General features: G+C 40.0%; 1 protein-coding gene across 3 annotated transcripts in view; it reads right to left on the bottom strand.

The window, feature by feature from the left end:
* TMEM161B (transmembrane protein 161B) overlaps positions 1-14,844 on the bottom strand; it is a 46,952-nt gene extending 32,108 nt beyond the window's left edge. For 2 of the 3 annotated variants that reach the window (XM_048290493.1, XM_048290494.1), the window contains exons 1-3: positions 14,747-14,844; positions 6,904-7,007; positions 2,399-2,479 (exon numbers count right to left, since the gene is read on the bottom strand). In XM_048290493.1, the coding sequence (XP_048146450.1) occupies positions 2,399-2,479; positions 6,904-7,007; positions 14,747-14,749 (188 nt within the window). In that variant the 5' untranslated portion in view covers positions 14,750-14,844. Of the gene's footprint in view, positions 1-2,398; positions 2,480-6,903; positions 7,008-13,989; positions 14,103-14,746 lie in introns of those variants that run through there. The other variant, XM_048290495.1, reaches the window with a different exon arrangement.
* Between the last annotated feature and the right edge of the window lie 9,949 nt (positions 14,845-24,793).

Genomic DNA, 24,793 nt, shown 5'->3' with positions numbered 1-24,793 from the left:
AATCCCTAATTGTGTTTGGTCTTTGCATATTAAGTGTTTTAATTAATTAATTCTGAGTTAAGTATTTTTAAATTGAATGTTAAATTAACCCATCAGCCCAGGTACAAAAATCAAGTTCCATTATCAGTATTTTCAATTGTTCAAAGTAGTTTATTAAAAGAGTTGCATTATTCCCAGTTAAAAATCCCCATTTAATAAAAATCCCCAAGTTATGCTCTCTTCCCAAACTTTAAACCACCTGTACACCACAAAAAGATAACAAGAGTTATCTTTCCCATGTTTATTGTATACTTTTACAAGTGTTTTAAGATGTGTTGCATGTATTTTAATATTTTTAAAAGTGTTTTTTACTTTGCACCTTAATTCAAAGCCTAACTCCAAAACCCCAGTTCTAACAGCCACCAGCTATTTTTAGTTCTTCAGCCTTTACCCTGCAGGCAAGCTCCATGGCAACCTTAATTTTAATGAGGGCACTTTACCACCCTTATTTCAACTGATACCACCCCTCTGACAATGATGAGCTATTGGTGGACTGAGATGATCTCACAAAGGGAAAGCACCAATCACTTCAGAGGGGTGGGCTGTGGGCGGACTGGGGCGGAGCAAAGGCACTATAAAACACTGAGACCAAGCCTCAAGGAGTCAGACCCCTGCAGGCTACCTGTGGGTGGAAATCAGTGCTGGGCATTAAAACCCTTACTCCTATTAAGGAGCCTTTAATAATCTTTTTAGACTCCTGGATTAGCCAAGAGTCACCTCAGCACTGCAAGTCCTTTTTCATCATCTGAGGTCCAGTGCTGTTTCAGCCAGAAGATCTCAGATCCCTGCACTCCTGGGGCATACCACCTACCGAGCCATAGGATCCCAAATTTTTATATTTTTCTAATTTTTGTAATTATTCAATTTTTCTGTTTTCAAGAAATTATTTTAATTTTTAATTTAACTAAGAGTTGTCTGTTTCCTCACAACAGGGAACCTTCTTGTTCTCTACCACTACCTGAAGGAAGGCTGTAGCCAGGTGGGGGATGGTCTCTTCTCAAGGTTAACTAGTGACAGAACAAAAGGACATAGCTTCAAGCTGTGCCAGGGGAGGTTCAGGATGGACTTCAAGACGAATTTTTTCATGGAATTGGAACAGGCTGCCCTTCTTGGGTGGTGTGTGGTAGAGTCACCATCCCTGGAGGTCTTCAAGAAATGACTGGATGCGGCCCTTAGGGCCATGTTCTAATTGACATGTGATCAAAGGTTGGACTAGATGATCTCAGAGGTCTTTTCTAACCTAAATGAGGCAAGTAAGATTGCTAACCATGCTGCTTAAGATCTAAGAAATAGGAGGAAAAATCATAATTACATTGTAATTGTAATTACAATCATTTGTAATTACAACTAACAGATTATATGAGCAGTGTGTAGATTAATTCAAATCTTAAGATTTGTAAGAGAGTTCATACTGGGATAGAAAAAAAGGAGCTACAGCAAATCTCCTGTGTTGCCAAAAAGAAAAGCAGAGGGGGTTGTTTTGTTTTATACATGGTCAATTTAGAAATATTTCATCAACATGGCCAGCTCTACCACCTCAAGATGTCTCAGTTCTTTACACAGCTGTACTTCTGCTAAGGCTGCTCAGAACTTCATGCCTGAACACCAAAAATCTGTTTCCAGTTTAACTTAATAGACAGCTATTCCATCTTTTCAGTTGTCTTTTCTATGGATTCAACAAGCCCAGCTCTTCTAGCCCCCTTGAGTAAGACAAGACTGTGTTTCCTGGATAATCCTAGCAGTTCTGTTCAGCAGGTCACACACAAAATGAATTTTTCTTGAACACGAGTAATCAGACGCATGCACAGTAATCCAGATAAAGTTCGACATTGTTGTCTTGTCCAAGAGGGTTATTATTTCCCTCTCTCTCCACTAGAAACATTTCACATAATACATCCTAGGAGCCCATTTACCTTTTTCACAGCTCTGTTAAAGAGTGGCGGCTCATTGTAATCCTATATTGAACTAATATAATCAAATCTTTCTTTCCTTGCTTCAAGATGAAGAGCTACAATCCTAAGATTTGTTTCCTCAGTTTTTATCTAAATGCATACATTCACTAAGAAAAACCCTTGCCATCAAATTAGCATTTCACAGACCATTTTGTGGGTGGAAATTACCCAGTTTTGCACAATTCGGGAATGTCCAACTCTGTTAAACTGAAAGAACATGTTTTGCTAAAGAACTGTGACAGTTAATGCAAGCAGGGCAGTCACATGCAACTAGGAGTTTTTAACTCACACTATGACAAAAGTAGGCTGGAAAAGTTATTAGATGAACCACACCATGCTGAAAAAAAAAACAAAACCAAAAAGTCGGGGGGGGGGGGGGGGAAGAAAAGCATAAACCAAGTATTTACCTGTCTTTTTTACTCTTCCCTCTTTGCTTCCCTGCAAGAATCCGCAGTTCTTCTTCAGTGGGATGTTGATACCACCGTAAGCTAAAGAAAAATAAAATCTCAAGTAAAACAATACCATCATTAGCAATTTAGAGCATGGCTTTCAAAAAACTGTATCACAACAGTTATATACAGTTATATGTTCACTGAAACATCTGTCATTTTGACTCCTAAGCAAGGCACCCTTGTGTGCCAATTCCAACCCTGGCTGAACTGAACAATAGCTAAAGTTCAGTTCTCTTCAGCAAATGAGGCATTTATACATAATTAGAAAGCTCTACCACTTTGTCATTCACATTAAAGCCCTTCAGTTCTCAAAACACCAACTGTTAAAGATATCATCAAATAAAGCCAACACAGTCGTGCAAGGTGGAAAAGTTCACTAGAATAATTATACCATTACAATTAGTCATCAGAATAAAACAACTTTATAAAGCATAATTATATCCCTCCCAAACCCAGCAATTTTCCAGAATCTGAAATAGCTATTATCTAACAATCATTACCAGTCTTTTTTCTTAAGCAGAGCAAATTGTAACATCAACATTCCTTTTCTTAAACACCTCCTCAGTGATATCTTCAACTTTTACTACAAAAAGTGCTATTAAAAAAATCACTAGTTTACACATAGTTGACCTACAAGTTTTTCCAATCAATGCACCATTCATTTAAAAGACAAGAAATGGCACGGAAATTCTGAAGAGGACAGAGATGGGTAAATGTCTAAGATGTTATATTTTACCTAAATCTCTAAGTATGGCAAAAACCTTAGTAGCTGAAACAGGGCCTTTCCCACATTCAACAAGGGACGGTTACTGCCCACATGCAGGAAGGGTGTCACTCTGATCTCCACTCTGAAATGCTGAGGCAAAGGAGACCAAGTATTAACAGGAACAGACTTGAGAAATGTGTATGGAAGTAGAACGCCACCAACTGTCAGCCATGGCGACACAGGGTCAACACAGAGATGATAAAAGAATCCACAACCACCACCTCAAATTAAGAAAACTTCAAGTAGGACCATTCAAATCCATGTTGGTGAATTAGAAATGATGTCAGATCCAATTTCAAAAAGTTAGCAAAAGCAAATTTGGAAGGCATCAAAACCCAAACAATCTCAAGCCATTTGATAACATTTGACTCCCAGTTCTGTTTTGAAAAGGCTTCCTTCATCTTGGGAACTCTTCAAGAGAAAAGAATGCTAGTACCAGCCCATAGAACATCAAACCATTGCACACTGCAAATTTCCGTTGAAGGAATTCACTGCCAGTTCCAAAACTGAAAACGGCAAATATTGCAGATTTTGCACAAACACAGTTTTGGAAGGGAAAAAAGGAACCAAATTTTGTATAAGTAAGAGAGAAAGTTACTTCATTAATTTATTTTTATTATGTGTGGTCCAGTTGCAGAATCTGTGATTTGCAAACTTTGCTGCAAAAGACACTTAAAGACTGAGACACAAATAAACCAAAGAAACAAGATTTTCATCCAAGAAGTCAAATTACTCTGGAGAAGTTAACCTCTTTCACATGACCCAAAGCAACTGGGAAAAAGAAGAGATATATTCTCCTGTTTCATCATTTACCACATCACCCTGATCCGAACTTGGGATGCTAATGATGAAAAGTCACCTATGTGGTAAAGAAATTTTTCAAAATCTTCCCTGCCCGGACAGAGAAATAGTACCTAATGCAGCAGAACAGACAAAATTCTTGTTCTATGTAGCATGCTAACACAATTCAAACAACAAATTAAACCACAATTTGCTCTTAATTATATCGGAAAACAATGTTGCAAGTGATGCCTAATTACAACTAATAGGATAAAGAGTTTTGGTATTTTTCAGTTGATAAACCCCACACACCTTGCATTTAAAATCTCAAAATCAAGAGATTTGAACAAACGTTTTCATAAAGACAGAGCTAATAAAAAGTAGTTACATCTATTTTAGCTTACATATGTTTAAAACTGAAATCCCACAACTGATTACCCTGTGGTTTTGACATATCCAAGCCAGTGTGAATACCAACAGACACACAGACATGCCCTAGTTAATCTGAATGAAGGTCATTAACGAATGCACAACAAAACATCCATTTTCTCCTGTCTTCCTGACAGGGCCTGAAAACATAGTAACTGAAATAGCTGAGTGACTTAAAAGCAACGTTTTGGTAGAGAATGTTTTGTTAGTTAAAAATAATGCAAGGCCTACGCAGATATTTAGGTTGCCAATTCTAGCAATAAATATATTTTGTTGCATTCAAGCTCTGAAAATAGCACTGATTGAAAAAGTTTCTTAACAAATTTATGTAAATAGCTTTTCATGAGTCAGTGATAGCTATTTATTCCATTAACAAGTAATTACCTTAAATCTGTCTATCCTAACAATTCTCTTAGATTTTGAAAAGTCTTTGTTCCTTTTAACGGACTTCCCATAAACACATACAGGCATCTTGAAACAAACTGGTCACTTAAATGTTTCTGTCTTGTCTGATAACATGTTTATCCTCCCTCCCATTTAGCAAGGACTATCCACAAACATTTCAAACCTATCTTGCCTACCAATCCTTTGGAAGCAAGACATTCAAACCAAATCACTTAAAAACCACTGCTGGATACCAAAGACTAGTCAAAGTCTACTGACAAAGGAAAGGAGGAGCAGCTGGTAATTTTTCCTTAGACAGCTGGACTGCTTAGGACTGTGCCTGTACACTTATGTGTATAAAACCCTCTACCACTCCACCCACACACTGCTGGCAAAAAGACAGCACTAAGGAGAATGGGTTAAACATGAAAGACAGTTTATCAGGTTAAGTAAGAAAATAACTGGGTTTTTTTCTGCCATTAAAATTCAGATTCTTGTTGCAGTGAAGCTTCTGACTTGTTTTTATTTTCGGAACACAGGATTATTTCTGACTTCTTATACAATTCCTGTATTCAGGGAATTACTCAGAGTGCCTGAAATTACAATGCACTAAAACAGTTACCAGATAAATAAAAAAACACTAAAAGCAACAATGAATTTTTCCAGGCTACTGATGTGGAAGGCAGTAATAAGACTCCCACTGACTTCAGTAAGAGCAGAATTACCTAAGGACAAGAGCTGAAATCCTGCTTTAGGTTTTTATCAATCTGCAGATGTGCAACGATAAATGGAGAAATGGATTTGAAGAATATTTGAACAGCAAACTTCTCCCTATCATTGGCACACGGCATACCTTAAAACAAGGATACAGTCTGTGAAAACTTCACAAGATTGAAGAACATGGGCATAATATTGACAAATTATTTTAGAAAAGCAATTGGATATTTAGATTTTCAAGTAAAAGTTTAAATCAATCTTAGATATAAAAGGTACAATATGTCATTTGGATAATTGCTGATAAAAAAGACTCTCATGGTGACACACCTTAAAAATAAATGGTAGGCAGTTTCATATTCATTAGTGTAATGTTCTTTTTAGAGCACAAGAAAGGTGATCAACACCCTGCCAATATGGTTAACAGTGAAACTTCACACAACAATTAAGAGTATGATTCCTGTTTGTGTTATCCATCTGACAGTTACTGTTTTCTGTTATACCCAACACACGTATAAACAACATTTACAGTCACTTCTCATTAGCAACTTGTTGGGTGATGAAATGGGGAATATTAAAAAGGAACATCTTATAATTATAAGATGTAGAGGAAAAAAAGTCAATGGAAAGACTTGTTAATACTCCTATGGAGTACATTATTATTTAAGGATACTCCTTCAGAAAGCAGAAAATAAAGATTTGATATTCTCAAAATTTTAACAATTGTGAAAGACAGCACACTACCTGCTAATCATACAAAGTGTTGTTCTTACCAAATGAAAAAACACAGTGTCTATGATTCCTTTTAATATTTAACATACCGATTTATGTTCAAAAGAGCTGCTGTTTTTCATTGTTATTATGGATACAGCCACACAGGGAATGCTCCCCTTACAACTCATTATGTCTGTTTGATCTATTGTTACAAGGAAGTAGTGTACTGAAATTTATACTAATCCTGTCCTATGAAGTATTTAAAAAGAATATAATTTTTAATAAATACCTAAGCATTCTTCATATGCAAGGCTAACCAGGAGGTGGATTATCAACAACACAGAGACAGTGCAGAGGGAAAAAAAACCTTCTATTCTTCAGTATCTTGTATTCAATTTAGCTTTTAAATATTAAAGTATGCACCTTGTACCTTTAATATAAGAGCTCAACAACAATTAACTTTGTGACTAATAAAATTACTAAAACAAACCAAGTATGTTCTTCTACAGCAACACTGTTTTTTTACCTTGAGCCCACAAATCAGGTGTAACAATGCTATGGTAATAAATTTAATAAAGGTCAATTACTTTTTAAAAAACCAAACTAAATCAGTATGTTTTACAGTTACTACTCTGATGCATAATTGGATTACCATATTCAGACACTTTCTTACCTGCCACTACAGAGAAGCCAACGAGCAAGAGAATAGTGAGGTATGATCTTCTGTATGACACTAGCCATTACCATGGTAACCACCAACTGTACACCTATTACACCCTGTGGAGAAGTAAGTTAATAACAAGTCAGTATCTGTTTTAGAAAAGAGGTGAAGTATCTTTTTAAAAACAAAAAATTAGTAACACTGTATACAGGTATAATACAATGCAGAGGAATGGGGGGGTGAGGGGACAGAATATGGTAGCAGTTAAAAAAAAAACAACCCTGAAACTTGCTACAGTCACTTGCAAACTTTATCAAAGGGAAAGGGCATTCCCAGGTCACCACAGCTAACCTCCCTAAAGAGGTCTAAGATCCTCCCCCTCATAATGCTGGCCTCATTATCTCTGTACAGGTATTTCCTCTTTGTTTACCTACATGTGTGGGTTTCCATCTTCTCTGATTAGTTGTTTTCAAGGACTCCTCTCCACATCACCCTCATCCTTAGCTTACCAGCTCAGTTTACCACTTTTTCCTCTTGATTTGCAGGTCATCATCTCTTTCCTCTTTAAGTCCTAGTCTAAATACCAGTTTGGTCAGACTATTGGCAAAGATGCTCTTGTCCCAGTTGGTCAGGTGGATACTGTTCCATCCTAGTAGTCCTTGCACCTCAAGAAAGAATCCCGTGGTCACACAAGCCAAGTCCCTGCTAAGCAATGAGCTGTTAACCTACAACTCTTCACCAACCTTCCCCCTCCCTACCAGCAGTATCATCTTTCATCCTAAATAATGCACTAAGGAAATTCTTCCTTCAATGATTTCTCCTTTCTTTAGTAAAACAGAAATTGTGTCAATACTGCTTTTATTAAAAAACATAGGCAGATGAAATGTTTTTGGATATACATTATTATCCATAATTCAGTATGATTAAGGGAGATTGAGACAGTAAAAATTTTTACGTATTTATAAACACTTTCAATGTGTTACCAAACTTTTCGTAAAAAAGTGCCACATATCAATTAAAAAGTACTTGTTACTTTTTTATACTTTGAAGTAACAGCTTTGGAGGGGGTCAGATACCACCAAGTTTCTTTGGTACTCAAGATCTCTCTTTGCCTTCTCCCCCCAGGGAATTTCTAGTGCTTCTACACTTCAGTACTTGAGGTACCTCAAAAAGTTTATGTTCTATGTCACTGAGATCAGGATCAAGAGCTGTAAGTATTTGAACACTCTACCTTTATTAAAGATTATGCATAGCTCTGCACACAGATTACTCAAACCAATTCCACCAGTTCACTAGCTAAGGGAAGTGTATTTCTAATGAAAGAAAGTGTTACAAGCTGCATGACTAATATATATGCTATATTCACATTACTAAATTGCTAAGGGAAGTATATACTCTTTGGGTACAAAATAAACCATGCATTTTAAAATCAAATGTTTATTCTGACCACCTCAAACTAAGTCTAACCATTTCCACCCAATGCAAGAGAGCAATCACTGTCCCTTCATCTAGCTTCTCTACTAAGCCATGATCCTCAGAATTCACTCTCTCAGGGGGAACTTACATTAATATTTCTCTAGAATAATGTTTTTATTAGAAGCACAGCCTAAACAGGTCAATTATGAGCCAGTATGTCTCTTCAATTACTCCTAGAGCTTCTGCAAGGGAAAGAAATTGCCTTAACTCAAGACAACAGAAGGGAAAAAGATGCAAATTGAGGCAGTTACTTTTATACAGGGCAGCAGATCCACTAGCAGAGCTAAAATACTTACAATTCAAGAGACTACTTAAAAATTCACCAACAGAAATTCATTTCCTTACTCAAGCAAAGGCTGCACATTGTAACAGAACCCATTAGGAACAATGTCTCTTAGCCACTGAATGTCTTTCTGCACCCTATCTACCCCTTTCCAGCAGAAACTTAAAGCGCTCATTCCCATAAAGTTACTGCTGTATTTGTCAAAAATAGAAATACCTACAAACATTTCAGTGTACAAATGAAAATAACCTAGCAAGGTTTAAGCCACATGAAAAAAAAACAAACAAAACCAAACCTAAAACCCCAATGATATTTCTAAACTTAATTTTGACCTTGTGGAGGAAATATCCCTCTGGTACTTTTCTACACTTCAAGCAATTAAAAAATGTATATATATAGAGAGAGAGAGAGAGAGATATGCATGCACCATATATGGGCATTTTTCTCAATTCCTGAAGGTTAGTAATCAATCACAAGCAATACGTTAATAGAGAAAAGCACTCACACGAAACTAAAAAAAATCCACTGCATTTATCTTCCTGCAATCTGCCAAGAACACTAGTCACAGGAATACAGGAGATGATATGGTGAGTCAAAATAACATGCTATGTGCACAGCACAACTATTTGCCAACTCTACCCTTTTGCCTGGATGTGGTTACACTCCACTTGTATGTTGACTAATGCACTCTAGAAAAATCTACAACTTTCCAAACTACCCCATATTACCAACACTAGAACACATTTTCCCTCCATCCCCAAATACAGGGTTCAATTCAGGCCCTGTCTAGATCCAGTCTCCCCCATACTTCTAAGTCTTCACACTAATATCAGTTTAAATCCAAAACCACTCATTTCAGAAACATAAATGACGGTGCTGGTTTCCACCAACATCTTACATCCTCTACTTGGATGCTCTAAATTAGAGGACACAGGGTTTAGATTTTAGTCAGAAATCTACAACTTTAAGAATCTAAAGTATGAGAAATAAAAGAGTGGTACGTGTTTGAGGGACAAGATGCTCAATGGCAAAGCCCAACACCACAGCGGGTTTTGAGTACCTCTGGTAAACAAACCTTGGAACCCACCACCTGATCTGTGATGAAGTAATTAGCACAATCAGGTTGACTCAAAACTAAGAGAAGCACTACTCACCTGTTAAGAGATGAGGAACTGCTGCACAGATTAAATAATGTGTCTGCAGTTACAGAATAGTTTGTGGAATTGAAACCATTTCATAAGACCTTCAATACTGATTCCACATAATCCATGTCCCTATCATGCTTCAGCTTTGCAGCTTGAAATTTGAAATCCAAGTTCAAGAAACTAGAGAGAGAGGTCTGTATTCTGCTGATCGGAGACATTTTTGTGTCAATCTCTCTAATGCTGAGAAGCACGGAGACCAAAGAAAAGATAACTGTGTCAGTTTTTCTGCAAAACACAGGCTGGCAAGCAATCTCCTGGTCAAAAATGAGACTGAAATGGTACAGCCATGCAGCTACAAGACTGTCTAATAAACTGCAGTCTGGCTGTGTTTCTGCCACAGAGGAAGATCTTTGATGAGAGGTGTCTCAGAAGTCTTGAGCACTGTGTTCACTTCCCAGTCCCTCAGTAAGCATGGCATTCCTACCTTTGTTTGAGTAACACAGCACGCTTTACATGAAAGCTTTAAATAAAATCTAGCAGAGAACACATTACGTAGTCCACAAGAATAGTTTTAGCAGTTACATTAAAGTAAGATTGACAGGTTAAATTAAAAGAAGATTGATAGGTTTCTTAAAATTGGTGGGAAAAAAGTGGCAGGTCCAAAAAGCAACAGTATAAGGTTGAATAAAGTATACCTTGAACTTTGGTTTTCACCATCTTTTATACTACATACCTGGACACAGAGTCGCTGACTAGTAGAACAACAAAAACTAAGAATAAGCAATTAAGATAAAGTTACAATATTCTTATCTACACGTTAAGTGTACTTATAAAACACCAACAGCTATCTCAGAGTAAGAAAAAGAAACCCCAACAAATTTTTTAAAGTACTTCTATCTAAAGAACATTTTTCTTTTCATCATTAAATGATTTATAGAACATGAAGTACAAAAACAGACAAGGTTGACTGTATTATGCAAAGACACCACTCCAGTCTCCTTATTTTGACTGTGCCCAAGGTTATTCCTCCTTACCTGTAGTAAAAGGTTAGGGGTTTCCGTATTTTCTTCCCTTTACCACCTATCTACATATTACAAATAATTCAAATACCCAACTTTACACAGGACTTTGAAACTACTTGTTCTCTGACAGTAACCATCTCCTCCTTTACAAGATGAGGGCCTTGAGCTGAAGCCAACCGCTGTATACACCAGGACTGCAGTACGGATACAGCTGCATGACTGAAAAACAGCTGGTAAAATCCCATTTAGAATTTCACCTTCAGAAATGTAATGCCTGCTGCTTACTTCCTGAAGTGCCAAGTCCTGTAAAAACAAGATTTTAACATAACTGCACTTGAGTATTCTACAGATGTTAGTACAGGGCATGACAATATCTTTCAATGGTAGCACACAAACATAATAACATGGCCATAAATTTCCAAGTAAGAAATGGAAAAGGTGTTCTATCAGTAGTGGCCACCAAGATTTGTAGAAGAATATAACAAATACTCTTATCTCCTGCAAATTCAAAAGTGCAATGGTATTTGTGAAGTCTGGAAGCTAAATCAATACAACCTCTTTGAAACGCCATTTAATAGCTGACACATTCTTGCTTTTGCTGTTAAATGAGACTTTTCCACATAAAAATTTTTCTCCATATGCAAATTTTTCTCCATATCTGTATGTCCATGCTAAAACTGCAGCTTGCAAAAGCAAGGCAGTGTTCTCCTGGAACATAAATGCAATTCAAAATTCTTTCCTGAACAGTAGAAAATATTATATAGGATGGCCAAAGAAAAGTGAGCTTGCTGTGCAACATCTTAAAGTGAATGCTTCCTCTGAAAGACTACTTTCACAGAATATCTATAGTCATTATGCTAATCAGCAATCCGAGGCAGTTCAAATCCTATGATTTTTAAAAATCAGACATTCATATAGCTAATTTTGGAAAAGAAATCTATACCAAGAGAATCCTTCAACATTCAGATTTTTATTTTTTTCTTCTATTCTCATGACCAAGGCTTCCCTGAATTAGAATTTTCATGCACCTACCATTGTTTACAACGAAGCAGAGATGAACAACAGATGCATAAAGTGGCATGAAGAATATACAAGGTATTCAAGACTACCACCCAACTGCTCACCCTCCCAGTGTCTTTCACACCCAAACGTCACTTCTCTCTTGACCACAGTATCTTTCCACAGAGTCAAAGAAGAGCCATAAACTGGGAACAGTGGCTGTGCACGACTCCCCTTGAAACAAGGTGATTTGTTTAAAACTGAAATTATGCTTTAGTCAGTGAACAGCATTTTACCTCACAGTCTTGCTTCTTTTACCACTGAGGCTCTCTAAGCAAAGATTACAGAAGTAGTGGTCATTAGGCAAATCAAGTTATTGATACAGAACTCTCAGGGCTGGAATAAGGGCATTTATAAAAATGCAAATTTATCACTATCACTGAAGAGGCAATACAGAATACCTGTTGTAGTGAACACCAATATATGCGGAATATATTATTAAATTATAAGTAAAACTAGTTCAGTGAAATTATCTACTACACGGGGGTGGGGGGGGGGGGGGGGAGAAGGTTATATTACATTATTACTATTTCAAGATTTTATAAGTCTAGCTTGCCCAGTATTTCTACAAATAACACATGTAGGAACTACAGAAGTTCCCACCCTCTATAACACTTGCTTCTTAAAGAGCAGGCTCTGCCATTACAGGAATCATTCCAAGTATAAAAACTGAAAAGCCTTTAACGCTTCTGCCGAACAGTCTAAAACACCATGGTCTTACAAAGTATTAAGACACCTGTGTAGAGTTTAAAGTCATGGCCTAACTGGCATTGCAACTGCATGGATGAGTCCTGACAGCCCCAGCTTGGCAGATGCTGATGTTTATAACTTGATTTCTAAGCCTCTTGGTACAAAATAAACTGATGAATGTTTCATTCTCCTGTTGCTTTGGAACTGGAAAATACAGCTTCCAAACAGCAGAGAAGTAGACTACCATCCTTTGCCTTTGCTTACGTCATGGAATCACACACAAAGATTATTTGCCCACACTGCCAGCACCCAGCAAAGAAAACTGGACCTGATCTTTCAACCCCATTTCAACACAAGCAAGCACTCCATCAATTTAAATAAGGACCTACACTGAAAGGAAAAATTTTTTGCTTTCAATTTTCCAAAAGTAGCTTTCAATACTAAACCACAGCACTCAGAGTGCTGCAAATGAGAGGAGCATTTCAAGACCTTTTGATTAAATAGTCTAACCCCTGCAGAAAAGGAGAAAAAAAAAAAAAGAAAAAGACTTAATGAGAAAAAAAATACAATTCCTTTCATAAGCCAGAATTTACACTATAAAAAGTACTTTAGTGGAACAACATTATTCAACTTTTAAGTATGAGAACAGTTAAAAGGCAGATTTTATCAAAGATGTAACTGCTAAGTGCATTTCTTAAGACTTAGATCAATGAACAGACACTGGTGCCATAGTTAAAATGACATATTCACACTTACATTCATATAGTCACATGGAAGAGAAATATATTAACGGCCAATACAAAATATATTTTTATACCTGCAGTCCCTTTTCCTTGTATCCCAAATATAAGTACGTTAAAAGCTGAGCCAATTAACTCCGGTGTTTTAAATGATAACTAAAACCTAAATACAAAATTCAGCAGATCTTTATAGAGAGCTATCTTTATATAATTTAATATTCATTAAATACTTAGCCTACCCTATTGAAGCAACATATATACAATAAGGTTACATCATCATCAGATATTACACCAGTCAAACTTTGTTCTTCTACTATGTTACAAGGTCATTTATTGTGCACTACATTCAACCCAATAAATTGTAGCTGTGATGAAATACTTGTGGTGAAAACCAATTTGAGGTGGGACTTTTTTCCATGAGGTCCCTTCCAGCCCCAAATGCTCTGTGATTCCATGACACTCACATGCTGCCACAGCACACATGGCAGCTATGACATGACCCAGAGCACCTAGAGTGAACTGGTGGCAATGAACAACAAAGCATCTGGCAAAGACTTCTGGATATATCCAAGATCACAAACACGGTCCATTTACAGGGGATTTAAGGAGATGTGATGAGACAGTTACATTCATGGAATCAACGCTGGAAAAGAACTTAAGATCATCAAGTGCTGTCAACTCACCACTGCCACTATAATCCCTGAAATCACTAAAACACATCACCCAGCGCCAGGTCCAAACCGTGCTTAAACTCTTCCAGGGATGGTGACTCCACCACCTCGCTGGACAACTTATTCCAATGCCTGACCACGTGAACAGTGAATTTTGTTTTTTCTAATATCTAATCTGAATCTTCCCTGTTTTAGCTTGAGGCCATTTCCCTGCATTCCACTGCAGGCATGGTAGAAGAAACCAGCCTCCACCTCACAACAACCTCCTGTCAGGCAGTCACAGAAAGAGAAAAGAATCCTATGCATTTATAAAGAAACATCCTAACCCCGTTACAGAGCACTAAATGCAGTGGCTCACTCTACTTCCCAATGGTAAAGCACCAGAGAAGGAAACAACCACGGGAACCAGTGGAACCGTACCGGTGTAAGATCGCGGAAGGCAGCAAATACCGCGGTGTTCCCTTCACGAGCGCCAGTTACAGCGCTCGATGATGTCAGTCCGCTGCCTCCCTACCCCAAATGCACCCAAATCCCCGAGCTGTCCCCACAGCCTGGGACCGGGGCCCGCAGCAGCTCAGAGCCGAGCCAAGGACGCGAGCGGACCCGGCGCCCCGCTCCTCGCCGCCCCGCTCCTCGCCGCCCCGCTCCTCGCCGCCCCGCTCCTCGCCGCCCCGCTCCTCGCCGCCCCGCTCCTCGCCGCCCCGCTCCTCGCCGCCCCGCTCCTCGCCGCCCCGCTCCTCGCCGCCCCGCTCCTCGCCGCCCCGCTCACCATGGTGCCCGCGCCGGCCCCGCCTGCCGCCGCTGCCGCCCGGCCTGGCCCCGCTCCCGGCACATAAATCTGCCCGCCTGCCGCTCCCGACCGGCGCACGCCGAGGTCACGCCGGGATCCTGCCGCGACAAGGCCCGCCTGAGCTGTCCTACCCGGTGCCTGCGCGGGCGGAGCCACGGAGCGATGAGACCGCGCCGCGACGGACAGCACCGGCCTCACCGCTCCGCGCCCGCGGGCTGGCGACAAGCGAAGAAGGTAGAGGCGCCGGCCGGGGCGCACGGCCCACAGGCCCCTCGGCGACAGCCCAGTCAGGCGCCGCGAGCCAGCCGGTCCCGGGCAGGGCACCGCCGCGACCCCAGCCACGTGACACAGGAGGTCGCCCTGAGCGCGGAATTCCCCCCCGACGCCCGCGTGCGGCGCGGCACCGCCGGAGCACCGGGAGAGGATCGAGGGGGGAGCGAGGAAGGGGGCCCAGCCCCGCGGCAGCATGAACGGAGCGCGGCGGGGCAGTGGGGGGGAGCGGGTTGTGGCCATGCGCGAAGGTCACTGCGCCCTCCCCGTGCCGGCGCTGCACATGCACAGCGGTGCGGGCTAGGGGCGGAAGTGTGGCTGGACTTGTGCCCGGCCATGGTCGCGGTTAGCGGGACCCGGGGGCGGCTCTCCGGGGGACGGGGCGGAGTTGCTTGGCCCGAGGGAAATATGTGTTCACCCTGCAGAACGCCCACCACTGCGCACGGCCTGCCTGTGTCCGACGGAACGCGCGTGGATAGCCCGTCCCAAAGGAGCACTCGGAAATAGTCGCGTCCCTCAAGTGGAGTAACAGCAGTTTTCTCGTAAATCGTGCGGTTTTAAATGCTCTGCCGTGGTCCCTTATGTGTGAGCTAGAAACAAGTAGGAGCATTCTGCTTTAATCGATAATAGTATTTCTGTGGAAAATACTTAACATCTGTTCGTATTTTACCAAGCTTTTCCTGCCTTCTGAGAAACCCAGAAGGGTAATTCACAGACTCACAGGATGGTTGGATTTGGAAGGAACCTTATGGATAATCTCATTCCAGGCCCATGCCAAGTCCAAGGAATCCTTTCATTAGAGCACGTTGCTCAGAGCCCTGTATACCGTGGCCCTCCAGGGATGGAGCATCCTTCCATTTTCCCTGGGCAACCTATGCCAGTGCCTCACCACTCTCACAGTAAGGAATTTTTTCCTAACATATAATCTAAATCTCTTTTAGTTTAAAACTACTCCTCCTGGTCCTATGACTATCTGCTGGTGTAAAAACTCACTCTTCCTCTTTCTTACAATGCCATATTTAGAAAGGGGCTCTGAGGTCTCCCAGGAGCCTTCTCTTCTCTAGACTGAACACTGCCAACTCTCTCAGCCTGTCTCCTTAGCAGAGGTGCTCCAGTCCTGTGATCACCTTTGCAGACCTCGTCTGGACTCACTCCAGCAGGTCCATGTCTTTCTTGTGCTGAGGACCCCAGAGCTGGATACAGAACCCCAGGTGGAGGTCTCAGGAAGTCAGAGCAGAGGGGCAGAATCACCCCCTTCTAGCTGCTGACCAGGCTGGTTAGGATGCAGCCCAGGACATGGTTGTCTTTTTGGGCTCCACACACACCTTGTAGGCTTGATGAGCGGGAAAGACTCCACTACTAGAATAAGTAGTAAATTATTCCAGCACTGGGACGCGTGGGGGATAGCTTATCCAAAGTCATGCGTACCGACAGCTGCATTCAGCTTGGTATTATATGGGGTTACAAGTTCCATATTCATTGAGTTTCCCAATACACCTATACATATTCATTGCCTAGGCCCGCCTAGCTTCGCTTCGTATTACAATGAGCCCAAAAGTCATTTACATCCACGTTGCGCTTGCGCAGTGCTGTCTGGTGGTCGTGGGCAGGGGTCTCCGAGATGAAATAAGAGTCTTCCTCAGATGAAGTAAAGGGTCTTCCTTATCCTGAACTTTTCACCTTTCCTCCCTGCGCATGCTCTTTATGCCCCTGGGCTAAGTCCAAACTTCAAGACTGGTTTGAGTTAGTTTTAGGTTAAAAACAGTATCTTTGGTCAAGATTCCTTCGCCTTATTAATAGTCTCGTATCTTCTCATCTTGTTTTGGTAGGCACAATAAGTGTTGGGCAAATGGTATGCATTGCTTCTAACAAACCAATTCTTAGTAAATCATTTAACTTCTGCTTCCCCATCCCCCTGATTCACTCTCAAGTCCACTTTTCGTCCACTAGAACCTTGAAATCCTTCTCTGCAGGGCTGCTCACAGTGAATCTAAATCTTGCTCCACACAAAAATCCCTGGCAAAAGCTAATTTAGTAACATCTTGACAACCCTCAGGAAGAGTTATAAATTCTGTCATTCTGAAATTTTTAATTGTTCCTTTGAAATATGTGGCAGCTAAAAAAAAACAAACAACAAAACCTATTCAATATCACATTTCTAAAACAGTAGAACAAATAGATTTTCAAACAAAGGAAATACTCTCAGTTACCAGAGATTATAGTACCAGAGATAAGATGATTTTGACCTATTCAAACCATTTAATTTTAGCCAGAAAGTAGGTCTTTGGTCTGCCAATTTATTAATGCTAATATGGTGACATTTATGACAAATGTTGCATGTCAAGAAAATAACAAATTCTGAAGGCATTTGTTTTACACCATGTGTTTCTTGCAGACAGAATACTAAAGAAAATTAATAAGCTCTTTAAAAGGCAAAGTTACAACAAAAAAGTGTCTTATTGTAGAAATAGTAAGAGATGAGATACATTTGGAGAGCAAGTGATTTGAGACCCATTTACTTGTGGAGGTAAGAATCTCAAAAGTGTTTTAAACAAAATTCTGACTTGTTTGAACTCTTTTTAAGAAGATTTCATCACTGACATGAATGGTGGCATTTTATGAAAAATGATCAAAATTGGAAGTGAGCAGAACTGTTTCATTAACTGAAACAATTAATTATGTATTGGACAGCTTGAACTCTAGCAATCATGATTTCAGAGATCTAAGATTTTAATTCTAGTGTTGTTTAAATTTGTGTTTCACAAAACACTATTTGCACAAAGACAAGGGCAAAGTTGTTCTAATCACAATGGAAAAATGGATTTTTGAATGGATTTATATGGGCTCAGTGGAACCTTTGCAGCAGCAAGGTAAAGAAAATTGTCCCATGTGTTATTGCCAGTGGTACAAACACCACCTAACCTGTGAAGCTGCTCTCGATCCCTCGTCTCAAACAGTGGGCAAATTTTAAGAAACGCATTAGCACAGACATGGTTTTACTGCCTGTGCCAGCTGGATACAAGGCTGTCTAAAGCTCGATATATGTGCTTCATTATTCAGAAAAGAGGCAAGGCTCCCCAAAAATACATTTCTGGACTGTCAAATGTAGTCTCAGCAGCTACAGTTGAGGCAGTTGAAACACTTAATGAAGAAGTCTGCAACTGTAATGTAAAGGCAACTCAGCTGCTGAAGGAAAATTTACTGTAACACAGTCTACAGTCCCAAAATGAATAGAAGGTAAGTTTAGATCAACAAAGGCAAGGTCACCTAATACAGGACAACTTGCATCCTATATCAGTAAAAAGTTATTTATGAGGTGAACAACAGGAACACATCATTGCAATGTGTTCTGTTTATTTCTATCTTTCCATTATTTGGGATACTTTTCATTTCTGTTAGGTGAAGACTATTAAGAGATTAATTTACAGCCTAATTTAACACATGAGAGGATATTGAAGAAAAATAGTGGCAAAATCATCAAAATATGTTCCAAAGAGGGGTCATAAATTTCTTTTTCGGCAGATGGCACATCAGGCTGGAAATTTTCCATTTAGGGATATAATTCTAGATCTTCCAACTACTATCGAAGTACTTCCCAGCATTTTAAAATGCAGTGACCGGACAAGGAGGAATCACTTTAAACTGACAGTGGGTAGGTTTAGATTAGGTACTAGGAAAAAATTCTTTACTGTGAGGGTGGTGAGTCTGACCCAGGTTGCCCAGAGAAGCTGTGGATGCCCGATTGCTGGAAGTGTTCAAGGCCAGGCTGGATGATGCTCTGAGAACCTGGGCTAGGGGAAGGTGTTTCAACCCCTGCAAGGGGTTGAAACAAGATGACCTTTAAGGTGCCTTTCAACTCAAATCATTCTATGGTTACTTTATGGTTTAGTATAAAAATATAAAAAGTGGGAGTGGGGTTTACTTGGTGGTACTTTTGACTTACGTAGTTGGCTGCTCAGCTTATTTGAAAAAGTTCTGTGAATAGTGGAGCTAATGAAGTTTGGTATTCTGTGGATTTCTCTCATATGATTGATAGATTAGAAACACACGTTTCTGTTTTAGGAGTGTGTCTGTTTGGGGCATTTATGGTATCTCTGACCTACACACAGGCAGTGTAATTATAATCAAGAATTTCCACTGATAAACACATTTGAAACAGGCCAGTGGGTTCCAAATTAGGTGAAAAATCAGTTACCAGCATAGAAGCAGACAGATTCACAGATCCATAGGAATTTATATATGGCCACACTGCAGCACCATATGCCTTATTTCTGTAAGTCATCAGAACAAAAGGAAAACACTTGTATTTGTGCCAGTAGTGTGTTTGTTTCACCTGTTTTACCATACCCTAAAGCAGAAAGTTAGGACTACAAAGGCAGTAGGTTTGGTTTTGTGTGCATGTGTGTATGTCTGTGTTTACTAAGTTGCCTCAGGACCTATGTCTAGTGTGAGATTTCTAGATATTGATCCCTACCCCCAGCCTCTCTATTGTATTTTGAAAATACAACCAAATTATTTTAACTATGTATGAAAGTACGTATTTTTAATACATTGGTTCACACAGCTGTGCCCTACACACACATATTCACACATGGATATACATCTATATGCATAGAAAATTTGTGTTGTCTAAATACGCTGTTTCAAATGGAACACAACATAAAACAGACAAATCAAATATGTCACTGCTAAAACTAGGCACTCCTCATCTTATCTACTGTGTGACCTTTCTGAAGCTGTTACTGTTCTGTTCAATTAACTTGAAATATGATTTCTGATAGTACTTTTTTTTTCCTAAAAGTCAAGTTACTGAGCAGTGCCTTCTTGCTGAGCAGTTCAGTAGTGCTAGAAAGGCCTGTGGTTTGTTGTGAGTTCATTTAACCACTATGTGTTAAAAGAATTTAAAAATAGATGTCTCTGACAGTAGTATTTCCTTTTAAAAAGCACTGAGTGGTTTTGATGCTTTTTTCTCTGTATTGTATCTTGAGGTTTCATGTACCTTGTTTTAATATACAGTAAAGTATCTGAAAGACAAAGTCATAATAATATCATCATAACATAATTATATCAGCAATAGGCTAGTACATGCTGCAGTATTCCAGAGTGGCATTTGTGTGCAAAAAAATCTTGTCCTGAGTCAAGGGGCTACAAATTGGTAAAGCATTCCAGATTTGCAATGCAAAAAAAGGGGAAGTTCTTTGGTATGTTGGTACTAGAGCCAGCAGCAGATGATGATAAGTGGACTGGAATCTGCAGTGCAGTTGGGAAAAAGAGCTTGTGCTCATGTGCAGGAGCTGGACCACTGAAGATCTTGCAGGTCAGGACCAGAATTCTAAAATGAATCCTCTGATTCTCAGAGAAGCAGTGTAGTGGGCAGTGTAGCTCTGGTATGTTCAGAGGCTTGGAAGCAAGCTAGCAACCTGTCAGGAACATTCTTTAAATGCTTAGGGACAGTGCCACAGGTCTCTACTCAGTGTCTCAGTCCCTTGGGCATCCGGAAGTGTATCCCAAGCACCTTGTAAGTATTACAAACATATGTAAAAAAACCCCCCCAAACAAACAAGCAACCAAAACACTGACTACAAGAACATTCTTCTCCTTCTACAAATCAGAATATAAAGGCAGCATTTGTAAGGCTCAGGACGAGGAGTTCTCCAGCCCCTCTTGATGCTCTGAGCACATGCATTTCCTGTACAAATGATGATTTGTACAGCTCTAGACCATGACAGGGGCCCCAACTAGACTGACCATGAGTGGGTGGTGGTCACGTAATCACTTGTTCTAGTCCCATGCTGTCAAAGGGGAGATAAGGGCCAGGAGGCAAGTTTTCTCCCTCTCCTAGTCCCTCTGCTATTCATCAAGGTCAGTGATGAATTTTTACTTTCCTATGCTGTCAGGGAAGGGAGCAGGTCAGGCTCAGTCAGCTTTGTACAGAGGGCTGCATGCACAGAAAACCAAGCAGCCCCTCATTTCCAACACACAAACAAATTATATGTGCAGTCCTTCCTTCAGAATAATCCCCAAAAGGCTAGCATTGGGAAAACTGCCACACAGTGGGCACTGAAGAACTAAGCTGTTGTAGGGGAAAGCACTGCTGCTGTCTAATAAGTGAGAGTTAATAAAATGAAGTGGTAAACCAACATGTGAGTTATGAAGATATTCCTTCACTAATGGGAGTTATCCAGTGTCCCATAGATGCTTATTATGTGTTGTTTATATCCAGTAATAAAGTCTTCAGTAGCATTAAATTAAAGGCTTCAGTAGCATTAACTGGAAATGCTGCTCTGTGATCATAGAATAAAAGCTATCGAGGAGTTTCCTTGTTACTTACTTCTCTCTACATTTTTTTTTCTTGCTCTTTTCTGTGCTCCCTATCAGAATGATATTTATAGGACCAATTATGTAATCCATTTAAAATAAAGGAAATCTTAAAAACATCTTCATACTGGCTCAGTATGAAGGCATAGGGATTGTAGCGTAACGGGCCAAATTAATCCCCAATGTAAATCCATATTTTTAGCACAGTCACCATAAAGACAAATCTGGGTCAAAAATGTCCAAAAGATATTTAGTCAAGATGTAAAGCTCAAATTAAAAACTGCGACAGAACAACGCATCTGTTGAGTGTTTTAAACTGTGTCCTTGTGTGCCTTATTGTCATTCCAACATAGCCCTGGGGTAAAAATGTGAAGAACTCTTCCATTCTTCTGTAATGTGAAGTGTCACAGAGGCAGAGTTAGCATTAGTTCTTTGGTATGCAAAGGAGAGATCAATTAATTTTATAAACTGGCTTTAGATAAATGATGCTGAAACAATCAGTGTTTTGGTGTTGATGGGGGTTACACAGTCTTGAATGCCAGGATCCTTGAGTTTTGGGACATATTGGAAAAAGCTATATGTTTTCAATCATGCCCTTCTGTAGATACAAAAATGCTGCTAGCAAGGATTTTCTTGCTATTTTCTAAGTCTGTGAGAGACTTTTCTCTCTCACAGAAGAGGTAGCAGAGAATGTAAACAACCAAGCCACCTGCAACCTTGAAAAGTCTTGTTTATGGTATAGTAGAAAAATATTTTGGCAATGGATGTTTTAGGATTTTAGCCAATCACCCCAAGGGGTGGCTGGTCCTTTGTCCAGTTAGACTATGAAGAAAAAAGTCTGTAAAAGAGTTTGTAAAATAATTAAATAAATCAATCTTGCTGCACAATTCCTGCCTGCTGGATCTTCTCTCCTCCTCCTCCCTATGGCTGCAGGACACGGTGATATACCCTAGGAACCAGGCCTATGGTAATACCCTTCTGTTTCTCTGAGATTAAAATGGAATAATAAATAAAAAATTGAAAAATATTTATAATTTTAAAAAATAATTATTTTGTCAAACTCTATGCTATAGTGCTCTAAAGTGATTCTCTACCAGCCTGCAATACTGTGGAGAACAGGGAAAGTCAAGCATACTGGAAGTAAACATGTTTTTACATCCTTAAACATTTCAGTCTGTTTTCTGAAGAATTCATGTTTTTAATCATTCTATGTTTGCATGTGAGTGTGTGCATGAAAGCTTCATAGTCATTTCACCTGGTTACTTGAGACGTTGTTGTCCAATTCCTACCAAACCAGCCTGAAAGATACTAAGTTCTTACAAGTCTGATGAAATTGTGAACCCCAGGGATTGTCCAGGGGAGACCTTCATTATTGCTAAAAGCAGGGATAGTGCTACAGTGTGAACTCCTTGCTTATTGAAATATATGTCTAAATGCAGGCAAAGCATCAGCTGGCTCTCATATCTTATTCAGACAGTAGCAAATCCAAGCACAAGACACAAAGGAGATCAGGGTTCATTAGCTCTACTGCTAATGAGAGATTTGTACTCAGTCAAGTTTGAGCCTCTTGTTTAGTAGCACCCTGTACAAAAAAGCTGGCTGTTTTGAAAATGTGTGCACTTTATTTTATGCAATAATCTCTAAAGTGTTATTCACAAATATTAAAGACAGGTGATACCTGGCCTTGCAGATACTCAGGAGTACAGAGAAAGAGTATATAAATGTGTGTGTACACAAATGTATGTATATTTGAAAAGTCTTGAGAGAGATATATGTATACCTATCTAAATGTGTGTTCGCGTATGCATATGTGTGTCTATATATTATATATGTTAATGTTTACAGAAAACTCAATAAAATGCTGTTGCCACATTCTCACTTAACATTCTGAAAATAGTCTTCAGTTTAGGACTTTACATTTAGACTGCAGTGAATACTGGTGAATTGAATCTTTTAAAAGTTAGCCACTTAGGTGACCAAAAAAAGGATTTACCAAAATGATTTTATCTATGTCTTGCGCAAATACTGATCCTCGGGCAGAGGGACTGTATCAGGCAAGTTCTTCCCTTCCCTCCCCTCCCGTTCTATCTCCTCTAGTCCAAGCAAGCAGATAAGTGGACCTTTATGTAAGCTGGGAGAGAAGAGTCCAGCAGTTTTCTGGCATGAAAACACTTAACAAAAGTATGTGTGTTTTTTCAGTTAGAGCCCAAAGAATACAACCATGTGTATCAAATGAGAAATAGGTTACATCTGACACTTGAAAATCATGAAATTGCTGCTGGCAAAAGCCTCCCTAGACAAATAATTTTTGCTTCACATGTGTCATTTCCTTTATGTGCTTCTACATCCGCTGTTGGTGTAAGACAGTTGGAAAACTATAGGTTAATAGCAGTTCTCTAACCAAAACTGTTCCTGGCAGATTAGCAGTGATGGATTTTGAAAGGATTTTACTGCAGAAAGAGAAGAGTTAAGACAATGTTTAAATAGCTTCTTGGCTTTTAAAACACTCCTCTATTCACTGCAACCATCTGAGGCTTTTTTCCTCCTTTAGTGAGTGTTTTGTAAACATTTTATGGTATATTGGTTTGGTTGTCTGGTTTCAAGGTATTTTGGTTCGAAGGATGAAAAAGGAAAAAAAGCTACAAAAACTAAGTTCTCTACAAAAATTGTTTGAATTCAGCCTGTCTACAGAACAAGGAAGCATTCATAATGGGATATTAATTCAGAACTGCTTTGCAAATAGTAGCAACAGTTATATACAAGTTTGTAAAAGCCCAAAAGGCAATTAAAAAGTATTATAGTCATGAAAGTAAACAAACTTAATGATGCATACACTTGCATTTCAATACGCTTCATACAATCCACCTGTATAAATTCTGAAGGATTGTAAGAGAACATGAGTGTTGGGGTTTTAGTTTAGTCCTAGTTTTTTTCCTATTAAAGGAATTTTTTCCCATATGCATGTTGCTAGGGGACAAATGGCTGTACTTCAGGAAGACAAAAGAGCTACCCACTGACGGTGGGGTGGGCCCGGCTACTCTTTTGTTTCACCTGGGTGTGGGGTCAGTTCGCTCTCGGCGTTCTCGGAGAGAGAAGCTGCTGGTTCTTTTCGGGGAGAGAAGCTGCTGGTTCTTTTCAGCTGTTTTTCTTTCTGCGGAGAAAGATCCCAGGACCCCCGGCCCACTTCCCTGCCCCGCTGGAGGCCGGGCTGTGGCCGCCCCACCCCGCCGCTGATTCGAGCCTTCGCTGCGTTGTAGCCGTGCTCGCCCTGCCTGCCTGGACCTCCGGGGGGGGTTCCCTGCTTGGATACATCGCGTCTGCCACCCAGGATTTGTGCTCATCCCTGCCGTTCCAGCCTGCTGTTCCCAAGGTCCAGCTGGACACCGGGATCGGCTGCCCAGGGGTTTGTGAAGCCTTTGTCCCATCCCTTCCCGGGAT

The sequence above is a fragment of the Corvus hawaiiensis genome, chromosome Z (genome assembly GCF_020740725.1).
Source record: "Corvus hawaiiensis isolate bCorHaw1 chromosome Z, bCorHaw1.pri.cur, whole genome shotgun sequence".
Classification (NCBI taxonomy): domain Eukaryota; kingdom Metazoa; phylum Chordata; class Aves; order Passeriformes; family Corvidae; genus Corvus; species Corvus hawaiiensis.
The sequence above is the reverse complement of the archived record's forward strand: the minus strand, read 5'-3'. Positions and strand labels throughout refer to the sequence as shown.